Source organism: Chlamydotis macqueenii, chromosome 8 (assembly GCF_036417535.1).
Source record: "Chlamydotis macqueenii isolate bChlMac1 chromosome 8, bChlMac1.mat, whole genome shotgun sequence".
Classification (NCBI taxonomy): domain Eukaryota; kingdom Metazoa; phylum Chordata; class Aves; order Otidiformes; family Otididae; genus Chlamydotis; species Chlamydotis macqueenii.
In genome coordinates, this window is record NC_141563.1 from 2,505,400 (window position 1) to 2,517,886 (window position 12,487).

The following is a 12,487-nucleotide window of genomic DNA, read 5'->3' on the forward strand; positions in this document are numbered from 1 at the left end:
ACACACTGCCACACACCCCCACTGCATCCCTGCACTCCCATGTGTCTCACAATCTTTCCTCTTCCCCCGCCGTGATGGGAACTCAGCCCAGGATGTTTGTGCTTCTTCCATGCTCATGGATGTTTCCTGAGGCCCATCCAAGCATGGAGAGTGAAGGAAGAAAAAAGAGGTGTCTCAGGGCTGAAGGCCACCCATGGCATGAAGAGACAGAGGACAGTGTCTCCGTGTGTCCCTTGTGCCTGTCTCCCAGACATCCTTCTTGTCCACTGCCAACAAGTTGTTCTGTGCCAGCCCCTCTCCCAGGAAAAGACTCCTGGCCCAGGGGCTCCTCAGGCTGCTGCGGCTCCCCAGCAATAGAGAAAGCTGCCCCAAGCTGGTGCATTCACAAATAGGTTTCTCTTGGTCATTGACCCCCTCCTGGAAGCACAGAGTTGCTCCTTTGCTCTTCCTCAGGGGTGTCCTTGCCCCCAGAGAGCCGTTCTCCAGGGCAATGTGTCCATGCTGACCTGACTTGCTGCCCCTGTCCCCTCCCTGTGCTCTCCACATGGCCCTTACCTGGAGGCCCTGCTCTGCATAGTGAGGGGCTGTGGTGAGAAAGCCGTGGGCTGACAGTCCCAGGCAGATCCCTGTGTGGAATGTCGATCGTTCACCATCTCCAAGGGAACCAGACACCCACATGTTAAGGCTCAGCCTGGCCCATTCTCAAACACCTTGACCCAACCCTCCTCCCCTCATCCCATGGGGAACCCCAGCAGAGCAGCTCGGCACTGTGGGGGCAATTCCTTCAGCCTGAACTCAAATTTGGAAGAAGAGTCCAACCTCCAGACACTGAGAATGCAGAAATTTCCTTGTGTCAGACACACGTGAACAGACCTCTGTGTCAGACAGGCTGGGTCCATGCCTCTGGTGAAGTGGAGTGCATGCAGGCATGGACAAACATGCTTAGCATAGATAAAATACCCAAAGCGAATACCACTGAGGTGAATTTGCAACCACTTCTGTAGAGACATGGGCAGCTCAATGCTTCTGAGAAAGAGCTGATTGAATCAGCTTCTGCACTGTGTCTTTTAGCTCCTGGTTCCTCATGCTGTAGATGAGCGGGTTCACTGCTGGAGGCACCACTGAGTACAGAGATGACACCACCATATCCAGCAATGGGGAGGAGATGGAGAGGGGCTTGAGGTATGAAAACGTGGTAGTGCTGATAAACAGGGAGACCACAGCCAGGTGAGGGAGGCACGTGGAAAAGGCTTTGTGCCGTCCCTGCTCAGAGGGGATCCTCAGCACAGCCCTGAAGATCTGCACATAGGACACCACAATGAAAACAAAACAGACAAATGCTACTGAGAGACTAACTACAAGAAGCCAAACTTCCCTGAGGTAGGAGTCTGAGCAGGAGAGCTTGAGGATCTGGGGGACATCACAGAAGAATTGGTCCACAGCATTGCCCTGGCAGTGTGGCAGTGAAAATGTATTGGCCGTGTGCAGCAGAGCATGGAGAAACCCACTGCCCCAGGCAGCTGCTGCCATGTGGACACAAGCTCTGCTGCCCAGGAGGGTCCCGTAGTGCAGGGGTTTGCAGATGGCAATGTACCGGTCATAGGCCATGATGGTGAGAAGCCAGTACTCTGCTGACATCAAAAAGAAGAAGAACAAGACCTGTGCAGCACATCCTGAGTAGGAGATGGCCCTGGTTTTCCACAGGGAATTGGCCATGGATTTTGGAACAATAATGGAGATGCAGCCCAGGTCAAGTAGGGAGAGGTTGAGGAGGAAGAAGTACATGGGGGTGTGGAGGCGGTGGTCGCAGGCTATGGCAGTGATGATGAGGCTGTTGCCCAGGAGGGCAGCCAGGTAGATGCCCAGGAAGAGCCAGAAGTGCAAGAGCTGCAGCTCCCGTGTGTCTGCGAATGCCAGGAGGAGGAACTCAGTGATGGAGCTGCTGTTGGACATTTCCTTCCTCTGGGCATGGGAACCCCTGTAAGGAGGAAAAGTCATTGCAAACTCAGAGAGACTTTTCTGAGCCAAACTAAAGAAATTTTGTACAGACTCTTCCCTTCCTAAAAACTCTGTCCCTTTTTAATTTTTTTGCAGTTTTAAAGACTTTCCTTCATCACTGTTGCTGAAGGTCTGGTTTGGTGCTGGCTGAATGTGCTATGAGGATTTGGGCCTCTGCCCGCTGGCTGCCCAGTTGTCCGCCCTGCTCTGCAGCAGTGAGTTCATGGGAATGGTGGAAGGAGAGGCCAGCTCTGGTGTTCGACTTTGCCAGATGAAATCACCCCTAATGCAGAAGGGCTTGTCAGCATCTGCATTTCCTCTTCTCAGAAATTAAGATGGTAGGAAAAGCAGATGGAAACTCAAAAATTGAAAAAAATCCCTCTTTTTTTTTTTTTTTTTTGGAGGAGTGTTTTAGCATGTGAGTAAGTCTCAGCATTTCTTCTGCACTCAGGGAGAACAGAGTGAATCCTGCATATGAAGAGGATTGCCTCTGGCTTAGAGCAGAGTGAAGGGAGCTGCTCTGTCCATCAGTCACACGTGATCTGGGCTTGCAGCATTCTGAGATTAAGGGCGAGTTCACTGCTATGTTTTTGTGAGATGCCAGCAGACACTGCTGAGAGCACAGGGATCCAATGCAGACCACTAAATATCTCACCCTTACTCAAGGTCTCAGCACCTCACTTCTAGCCCAGCTCAACAGCATTTCTTTGGTCATAGCATCTCTGTGCTTATCCATGGGAATTTCAGATAAGACAAAGATGGTAAGAGACAGTTTGGCAGGCTTGGGGGAAACTCACAGCATAGAAGGACATCTAAAAATTTATGTAAGTGTTTTCACAATGGAAGCGTGGCCAGCAGGTCGAGGGAGGTGATTCTCCCCCTCTACTCTGCCCTGGTGAGACCCCATCTGGAGTACTGTGTCCAGTTCTGGAGCCCCCAGCACAAGAAGGACATGGACCAGTTGGAGAAGGTCCAGAGGAGGGCCACGAAGATGATAAAAGGGCTGGAGCACCTCTCATATGAGGACAGGCTGAGAGAGTTGGGGCTGTTCAGCCTGGAGAAGAGGAGGCTCCGGGGAGACCTGATAGCGGTCTTCCAGTACCTCAAGGGGGCCTACAAGAAAGATGGGGATAGGCTGTTTAGTAGGGCCTGTTGCGACAGGACGAGAGGTAATGATTTTAAAATAGAGGGGGGTAGATTTAGGTTAGAAATTAGGAAAAAAATTTTTACAATGCGAGTTATAGAACACTGGAACAGGTTGCCCAGAAAGGTGGTGGAGGCCCCATCTCTGGAAGCGTTCAAGGCCAGGCTGGATGAGGCTCTAAGCAACCTGACCTAGTTGGGGATGTCCCTGCTCCTTGCAGGGGGCTTGGACTAGATGACCTTTGAAGGTCCCTTCCAACCCTAACCATTCTATGATTCTATGATTCATTCTATGATTCTATCTCACTGAGGGAAAAGCAGCTCCTGCCCCAGCCCCACAGCCTGCAGTGCCCACAGCCCCACAGGTGAAAGCTGGGACACTTGTTCCCATGGACACAGCTGCAGGAAAGGACCCACAAGATCAGGGGGGGACTCTGCAGCTGGAACTCCCCTCCCCAGACAGCCTGACAGCAAGAACAAGGTCCCAGCAGCAACACCACAGAGAGGTGGAGGCACAAGGGCAAATACAGCCAGGGTGCGGCTGAGAGAGGACAGGGCAGAGGCAGGCGGGCACTGGGGACAGCGTCCCCCTCCCCCAGCTGTGCGTGCCCCCTCCCCGACACCACCATTGCCGGGCAGCTGCTCTCAGCCCCTGTGCTCTGCAGAGGGCCGTGGGCACGTGGCTGGAGAGCTGCAGCACGGCTCTGCTGGAGCTCTGGCTGCAGAGGAGGGGGTTCATGGCTGGGACCCCACAGCCCTGAGGGCAGAGGCTTGGGTGGGTGGGAGAGGAGGCCAGGGGGCTTGCCCATAGGAAGGGGTCTGCCCTGGAGGGGATGATACAGAGATTTCTGAATTCTCCCTCCCACAACGTTTCTTCTTTTAGTTTCCCCTCAGTCCTTGATCGTAACTGTGATGCCTGGGGATTTTCCTCCTGGCAGCTGTTTTCCTGTCTGATCTCTTTTCCCTGTCAGCACTCACAGACCCCATCCCAACCTCTGTGCACTCACCCTGGCCCTACACACACCTGCCTGTTTGCAGGGCACTGGTTGGGTGCCTGTTCCTGTTTGGAGGTTCCAAAGGCCAGGGCAGGACAACCCTGCTGGGTGCAGCAAGGGTGATGCTGGTGCTGTCCCTGGGCAGAGGAGTGGCTGAAGGCACTTGAGGAGGCTCTTAGCAGACCAGCTGACCACTCACATTTACAGCTCAGGAGTCTCAAGGACTTGTCCAAGCTTGACAGCTCCTTTTCTATTTCTTTCCCTCCCTTCTCCTCACCTGCTATCTGTCCCCTACCCTCAGAGCAGGGAAAAAAAAAATCACACTCAGGAAATCTCTTTATCTCTATAGCAAACCCTGCCTTGACCTTCCTCTTGAAACATCCCCTTGGAACTTTCCCAGTGGTGATGTGGAGCTGTGAGCAGCCCTGACCCACACAGCGCCCTCTCGACAGCAGAAGGACCCTGCTCGGCCAGAAGTTGTTTTTCCACTCACAGCTTCTTTCCCCAGCGCCGTGGGGAGCTCACAAAGGGAGGCTGAGTGCTGAGCCTGGCAGAGGCAGAGTCCCTGCCCCAGCACACAGCCCCTGGGGCGCAGGGACCCTGCTCTGAAGGACAGCCCTGGGCACCCCTGCCTGCACACACACATTCACACCCTGCAGCCGTCCCTGGGAGAAGGCAGCCATCATGCTCTGTCCCTCTGACAGAGCGGCAGGGAATTCCTGCTCTGGAGCATGTCCTCCTCTCTGCTCTGGAGAAAATGAGAGACTCCTCCTTGAAGATCATATATGCTTTGGGATAGCTTTTGGGTGTCCCTCCAGCTGCATTGCCCTGCATCCATAGACTTACCATGTCAAGGAATGTGAAGATATCTCCCTCACCAAGGTCTCAGCATCCTCCCACCCCAGGCTGCCTTTAACCTATCTGTGCCTCGCTCCTTTCCCCTCAGCTCCTGCAGGCAGAGCCCTCAGCCCTGCTGCGCTTGGCAGAGGAGCTGCTCCTGGGCAGAGCTGTCTCTCTGCAGCGCTGCCCTGTTACCAGCAGCTCCCTCCATCCCAGGAGCCCGGCCCAGCTCAGCAGCAGAGGCCCAGCCCAAGGCAGCACTTTCTCTGTCCCCTCTGGGCTCCCTCCAGCTGTCCCTGGGGCTGCAGGGGAACCTGCTGGGAAACAGCCTGAAGCCATCACTGATGGTTCCATTCTCAGCTGCGGAAAGAGACTGATTTTCAGCAGTGTAATTCCGTTTTTACTGACAGAGTCTCTGTAAATATAAACTCTTCTTGGCACATTGTTAGGCAGGACACCCAGATAGAGATGGGCAGGGATCACATTTGCCTTTGCTGAGGGAAGGGATTCAACTGAGTTTGTGAATGCATCTTCTCCTCAGTTTGTGTTCCTGGGGCTGGAAGGAGACTCTGCTCCCTCCCATGCCTGCAACAAATGCCCAGGAAGTGGGATTCCTCTTGCCTCTCTTCAAGTGGTCATTAAATAGGTGCCTGCATGTCACCTCCTTAGGTCCCTTCCAGATGGTGGGAACCGCAGGGGATGAGGCACTGAAGAGGACTCTGACCCACACACAGCATGCCATGCAGACCTCACCCATAGACGACATTCCTCTGTTCTGATCAAGCTACTGTAGGAATGCCTCTCAAAAGACAAACTCTTTTCAGCATCTCTACAGTCAGACAGAAATGATGTTCTCATGAGAACACTTCCCGCATTGTTGGATACAGGCAAGGCCATGCAGGAGGCGTAAGGGCCGGCGCTGAGGGGGAGCTGCCCGCAGGCTCCGCTGTGACAATGAGCTGCTGAAGTTGTCCTGCAGCCAAAGGCTCTGCTCTGTACAGCACAGGCGTGAAGGCCAGGCTGCACGTGCAGCGCAGCACAGCTCCATGTACAACGGTCTGCTGGTCAGGGTCACTGCTCAGGTTTCCCTCTGAGAAGTCTGCACTCCACCCTGGTGCCACGGCTGAGCCGCTACGGCCCAAATGTGCACAGCCAGGAGGAGATGGGTCACAGGCAGGAGGAGCTGGAGCCCCAGGGCTTGTCACACAACTGTGGTGGTTTAGGATTAAATGAGATGTGGTGGGACAGCTTCCTCACATGGGGTTTCGCAATGCAGGAATAGAGGCTCTGCTGGAGAGACAGTCAGGGAGGATGAGCATGGAGGATGCCCTCTGTGTTGAAGGCTATGGTTTGTTGGTTCTCTTGCTATGGAGGTGAACAACCAGTTGTGGATGAGGATCAACTCAAGGGTTACTTGAGCAAACTGAACCACCATGACAGAAATGGAGATGGGTGTTCTGATCAGATCCCTGAACACAAGTGTTGGGATGCCATTACATTTGAGACTCCATTTTTTGGTCCAGAGGACTATGATGGCCCTTGAGGTGTCCTGAAATATCTCCTGACCCATGTGGTGCTTTAGTCTGTGAAGAGAATCAAAACAACACCTCTGACTGCAGTAATATCTTCTTCAGTACTGACATACAGAGCAGACAGAGGGATCTCAGACCTTCAAGACACTCTGCTGAAAAGTTAGGTCTTCAGAGCTCCAAAGCTAATGGTGGTGTACCAGTGTCCATCCCATGAATATTTGCCCTTCTTTGTGCTTTTCACCAGTTTGAGACATGTCCCTTGACATTTCTGGGTAGCAAAATAAACTCCTCTCACACACAGTTGAAATAAGGATGAAAGAGAGCAGAAAGGAATGAGGGGCAATATTGTCTGAGAGGTGTTACCATGAAATGATAACACACACTGCAGTGAGAGGAAAAGCACTGTTCTAAAAACTCCATACCGGAGGCTAAACTCTGTTATGTTACAGCTGCCCAGTCAAGTAAGAAGGAATGACAGGAATAAAAGTAAAGAAATTACATTTATCATCATCAAGAAGGGGAAGAAATTGTAGAGCATGGTACTGTTACTCTTTGAAGTGAAAACAGAAATACGTCCATAACGTGGCTGTTAAGCCCCCATCCAGCTGCTCGCTCACTTGTCTCTCCTGAGGGATGAGGAGAGAATCAGAAAGGGCAAAGTGAGAGAAACTCCTGGGTCAAGATGATGAAAGTTGAACAAGTAAAGTAAAAGCTGTGCCCAGAAACAAAATAAACCGAGGGATTCATTCATGACTTCCCATTGGCAGACAGGTGCTCAGGAAAGCAGGATTCTATCACAAAACTCTAAATATCCGCCTCTTCCTTCTTCCTCCAGCTTGTATTGCTGAGCATGACATCATGTGGTACAGAATATCCCCGTGGTCAGTTGGGGTCAGCTGTGCTGGCTGTGTCCCCTCTCAACTACTTGCCCACCTCCAGGTAGGGAAGTGTGAGGAACAGAAAAATTCTTGGCACTGTGCAAGCACTGCTCAGCAACAGCTAAATCAATGATGCATTACCAACACTGTTTTGGTCACAGATCCCCAAATTGTAACTACACGGACTGCTATGAAGACAATTAACTCCATCTCAGCCAGGCAGGGTAGGCTGAAGGTCTTGGAAGCCATGAGGATGGTAACAGTGAAGAACTTGTGAGGGGGAAAATGAGACAGTAAATTAAAGGTGAGGCCAAGGATGTCAAGAGATCTGTGGAGTAACAGCTTACTCGAAGCAGGATCACACCAGGTTGCTCTTGGCTTTATCCAGACGGGTATGAGAAAATTCCAGGGATGGATGAAGCGCACACTCTCCAGGAAATGGCTTCCCATGTCTCACTGTCCACGTGTTGCAACAGTGTCTCCCTATATTGAGCCTGACCATCTCTTCTTTTCACTCCTTGCCTCCTGTGCTCCTGCCTTTCACCAAAGTGTCTTCTGATAACCCTCACCATAGGTAGTACAAGTCTGTGACATCCTCCCCTCAAAGCCCTCCATCCTCCTCACACCACAGGAGTGAGAGCTCCTTTTGGGAGGTGTATTTTTCATTTTGTGGTTTTGTCTTTTGTTTAGCATACATTGCACACTGACCAGTGTACAACGTGAAATATCTCTCTCTTAAGAACATCAATACAGCTTCATGCTATGAAGACTCAATGACATGAAAGGGAGGGAAATGTTCATAGCACTCTGCAGAAGCACACACAGTGTGGTTCCCTCCAGGAGCTGGTTTTAGACCCTCTGTCTATCCAGCAGCTAGCCCTGGGATCCCCTCATCCCCCCTGTTCCCCCATGCCCACACAAGCACACACACACACACACACACAAATGGCTCTCTCCAGCCCAGAATTTCAGAACCATTGAGGCTGGAAGGCAGTCAGCTTCCACCCTCTCTGTGCTGCCTCTTCATGCTTTGTTTTAATCAGGAGGTCCTTTCTCATCCATGCCAGCCCCCTGACAACTATGCATGACTTCCTGTCTCTTGGGGTGGGCTGTTCTGCAGCTGGGAGAGACCCTTGACTATCCAACAGCTCTCTGCACCCTTTTTCTCTGCAGTGCCATATCCCATGGGATTCATCAAGGCAGGTCCCTCAGTAGGCCAGAGCCTGCTGTCCTGAAGCCCTGCTCTTGGCCTTGTCCCTTTCTTTCAGGAACCTCAACTCTACCTTCTCACCCCTGGCTTCTACATTTCTGACCATCTCTTCCTTGTTTGTAAGTATGATGTCCCACAGGGCAATTCACCTCACTGGCTGCTCTGTCACCTTTGTCAGGAAGACGCTGTCAATGTGCTCCAAAAACCTCCTTGCTATGTTGCCCCTTCAGCAAATACTGGGATAGTTCAGGTCTGCCATGAGGACCAGGGCCTGCAAACATGAGGCTTCTTTTTACAATGAGAGTGGTGAAACACTGGACCAGGTTGCCCAGAGAGGTGGTAGATGCCTCATCTGTGGAAACATTCAAGACCAACTTGGACAGGGCACTGAGCAACCTGATCTGGTTGAAGATGTCCCCGTTCCTTACAGGACGGATGAACTACACGACCCTTAAAGGTCCCTTACAACCCAAAATAGGCTATGATTTTATGATTCTATGATACTTGTAGTTTTCTGCAGAAGGCCTCATCTACTTCCTCTTCCTGATCACGGTGTCACACCAGACATCCACCAACCACAGTGTTGCCCATGTTGTTCTGCCCTCTCATGTTGACCACTCAGCTCTCAGCTGACTCATTGTCCCCAGGCAGAACTCCAGGTCCTCCTGCTGCTCTCTCCCATAAAGGGCAACTCCCCTCCGAGCACACATCTGTGGCCTTGTGACTTGTAGATCCCCCCGGCCCCCCAGTTTCTCCCGGAGGTGTTATTTGTAGTGCCCCGCAACTCCTGCTGCTGTTACCTTGTGAGAGACACCACCATCATGGTGAGCCATCTGCACACAAACATGAACAGCTGGCTCAGTGCAGAGGAATCTTGAGAAAACCTGGGATTGGGCCAACAGAAACCTCTGGAAGTTTTACAAGGAGTAGTGTCCAGTTCTGCAAAGGGGAGAGATCAACCAAATTCATAAGGAGAGGCTGAGACCTGACACGGACCCTGAGGAGAAGGGTTTGGACACTATGAGGGACACCACAGGAGCCAGTGGTACATGCTCACCATGAACAAGGCCAGCTGCATATGACACTGTATTAAGGAGGAGCATGGGCCACCCAGACAACCTGAGTTAACATCCTTCTCTTCTCAGAAGTTGTGTAGCCCCACACACAGGTGTGTCCCAGAGTGGGGATCTCCATTTTAAAGTGGGAAGGAATTGGAGAGTGTCCAGAGAAGGTCTGCTGCCAAGGTGTTTGGGACCTGGTGCATGTGACCTTTGTGAGACAGCTGAAAGACAAGGGCTTCTTTGGCCCAAAGTTCTGGATGCTCCAGAGAATACAGGAGTAGCCTGAGAGTTCTTGAAGGGTGGTTTCAGAGATGGTGGTGCTGTTCTTTGTAGTGCAATACAGTATAAGAAAGAAATAATGCCCTAATGTTCATCTTGGTAGGTCCAGGGTGGTCATAAGGAGAAAGAAATGTCACTCAAGAGCAGTGCTGTTGTGCAGCAGGTCACCCTGGATCAGCCCAAGACTCTGTGTTTCACGGGAGGGCAGGGAGGACAGAGAGATATCAGTAAAGGAAGGAAGATGCTCAGGTGAGAGCGAGGTGCAGTAGCAGGGTGGATGTGCACAGCCTGTGGGGAAGGGGGCAGAAGTGAGGCAATGCTGTAGGGCAGCCCGTGGTGGAGATGGCAGGGGGACGTGGAAAGGCTTAAAGTCCCCCAAAATGATGAGGTCTTTTTCCTGTTGTCAATGGCTGTTGTGTCTGCCACTGATGGCTATGAGACACCCTATCCGCAGAGCATTAGGGCGTCCTTGCCTCCTTGTCCATGTCCAGCAGCCTGGGAGGTGTCGTACCATAGTCCTGCCCTTGGCACCACAGCTTCCCAGATCACAGTGCCCCAGGAAGAGCCCTGAGCCACTTGTGAGGGACAGTATCTCCCTTCCTAGGGGCTGGGATTTAGGGCTGGAGACACTTTGGCTTAATGTGACACACCCAGGTTCACTCAGCATCAGAGCCACCTCGACATTGCCTTTGCCTGTCACCTCTGCCTCCAGGTTTCTGCTCTCACCAGCCCCAGGGAGGCTTTGTCAGTAATGTCCCTCAGTGGGACTAATTAAGGCTCCAAGAAACTTTGGAGTTTGCATCTGACCTTGAATTCTGGAGAGGTTTCATCAACTTCCTCACAGTGTCTGAGGTTCATGGACTCCTCCCGAAAACCACCAGAGAGGTTATTAAAATGCCTTGGGCTGGTCCTCTGCTGATGAGCTGCCCTGGCCCTGGGGCTCCTTAGGCAGCTCCCACATCTCTCCAGTCTCACCTCCCTGTGCCTGTTTGGCACTGACCCGATGTCACTGGAGAATCTTGTTTGTGGGAACCTTGATTCACTGCTTCACTTGTGAGAAATTTCACCTTTGAGGGAGTTTCACCTTCTGAGTCACCATTCACTCCCAGCCCAAGGCACTTGGTGAGTCCCCATCCTGTCTTGACCTCTCTAAACTAATTTGCAGAGAAACTGAACATGCCATCAGTGCAGTCATACATGATGCAGCCTGAGGAGATAATAGGGAGCCCATACACCGTCTCCACTGTCATTGGACTCCAAGAAAAGAGCTTTTAAAACCACAATTTTTGGTCCAGTTGAACCCAATTTACTGTGAGCATAACTCAAAACACCAGGAGAACACAAAGCCCAAAGGTTCTTTAAAAGATCAATTCCTTGGAAATTTTTTTGGCAGCAACTTTGGCAGAAGTACCCAGCCTTCAGTCACTGCAGGCGGTACATATAATTTATTGAGGAGCTGCTATTGGACAGGTCACATCTGACACACTTTGGTACAAGACTCAGACACAAGAGGATCAAGCCTCAAAAGAGGTAATAGAACATAGAAAATCATACAGAAGTAGAATTATCACAGATAAGATAACCTCTAAGAAACGTGCAGAGAAGGGGAGGTAGGTTGTTGTTAGTGAAAATACATCAACTGCATGAGTTTCCATAGGGCATCCTTGAGCTCCTGGTTCCTCATGCTGTAGATGAGGGGATTCCCTGCTGGAGGCACCAGTGAGTACAGAACAGTCACTGTCAGGTTCAGAGATGCGGAAGACATTGAGGGGGGCTTCAGGTAGGCAACCATGGCAGTGCTGATAAACAGAGAGACCACAGCCAGGTGAGGGAGGCACGTGGAAAAGGCTTTGTGCCGTCCCTGCTCAGAGGGGATCCTCAGCACAGCCCTGAAGATCTGCACATAGGACACAACAATGAACACAAAACAGCCAAATGAAAAACAGAGACTAAACACAATAAGCCCAGCTTTTCTGAGGTAGGTGTCTGAGCAGGAGAGCTTGAGGATCTGGGGGATTTCACAGAAGAACTGGTCCACAGCATTGCCCTCGCAGAGTGGCAGTGAAAATGTATTGGCTGTGTGCAGCAGAGCACAGAGAAACCCACTGCCCCAGGCAGCTGCTGCCATGTGGACACAAGCTCTGCTGCCCAGGAGGGTCGCGTAGTGCAGGGGTCTGCAGATGGCAGCATAGCGGTCATAGGCCATGACAGTGAGAAGATAGTACTCAGCAGCTATAAAAAAGAGGAAAAAAAAGACCTGTGCAGCACATCCTGCATATGGGATGTCCCTGGTGTCCCAGAGGGAATTGGCCATGGATTTGGGAACAGTGGTGGAGATGCAGCCCAGGTCAAGGACAGAGAGGTTGAGGAGGAAGAAGTACATGGGGGTGTGGAGGCGGTGGTCACAGGCTATGGCAGTGATGATGAGGCCGTTTCCCAGGAGGGCAGCCAGGTAGATGCCCAGGAAGAGCCAGAAGTGCAAGAGCTGCAGCTCCCGTGTGTCTGCGAATGCCAGGAGGAGGAACTCAGTGATGGAGCTGCTGTTGAACAT

The 12,487-nt window shown here is 51.7% G+C and overlaps 2 protein-coding genes across 2 annotated transcripts; both read right to left on the bottom strand.

Annotated features, from left to right (window-relative positions):
• Positions 1–1,017: 1,017 nt before the first annotated feature.
• On the bottom strand, positions 1,018–1,953 carry LOC147599841 (olfactory receptor 14A16-like). The gene has a single exon (XM_086753666.1). The coding sequence runs from the start codon at positions 1,951–1,953 to the stop codon at positions 1,018–1,020; it is 936 nt and encodes a 311-aa protein (XP_086609792.1).
• Positions 1,954–11,557: 9,604 nt separating this feature from the next.
• LOC147599842 (olfactory receptor 14C36-like) lies at positions 11,558–12,487 on the bottom strand. Its single transcript, XM_086753668.1, has one exon. The coding sequence runs from the start codon at positions 12,485–12,487 to the stop codon at positions 11,558–11,560; it is 930 nt and encodes a 309-aa protein (XP_086609794.1).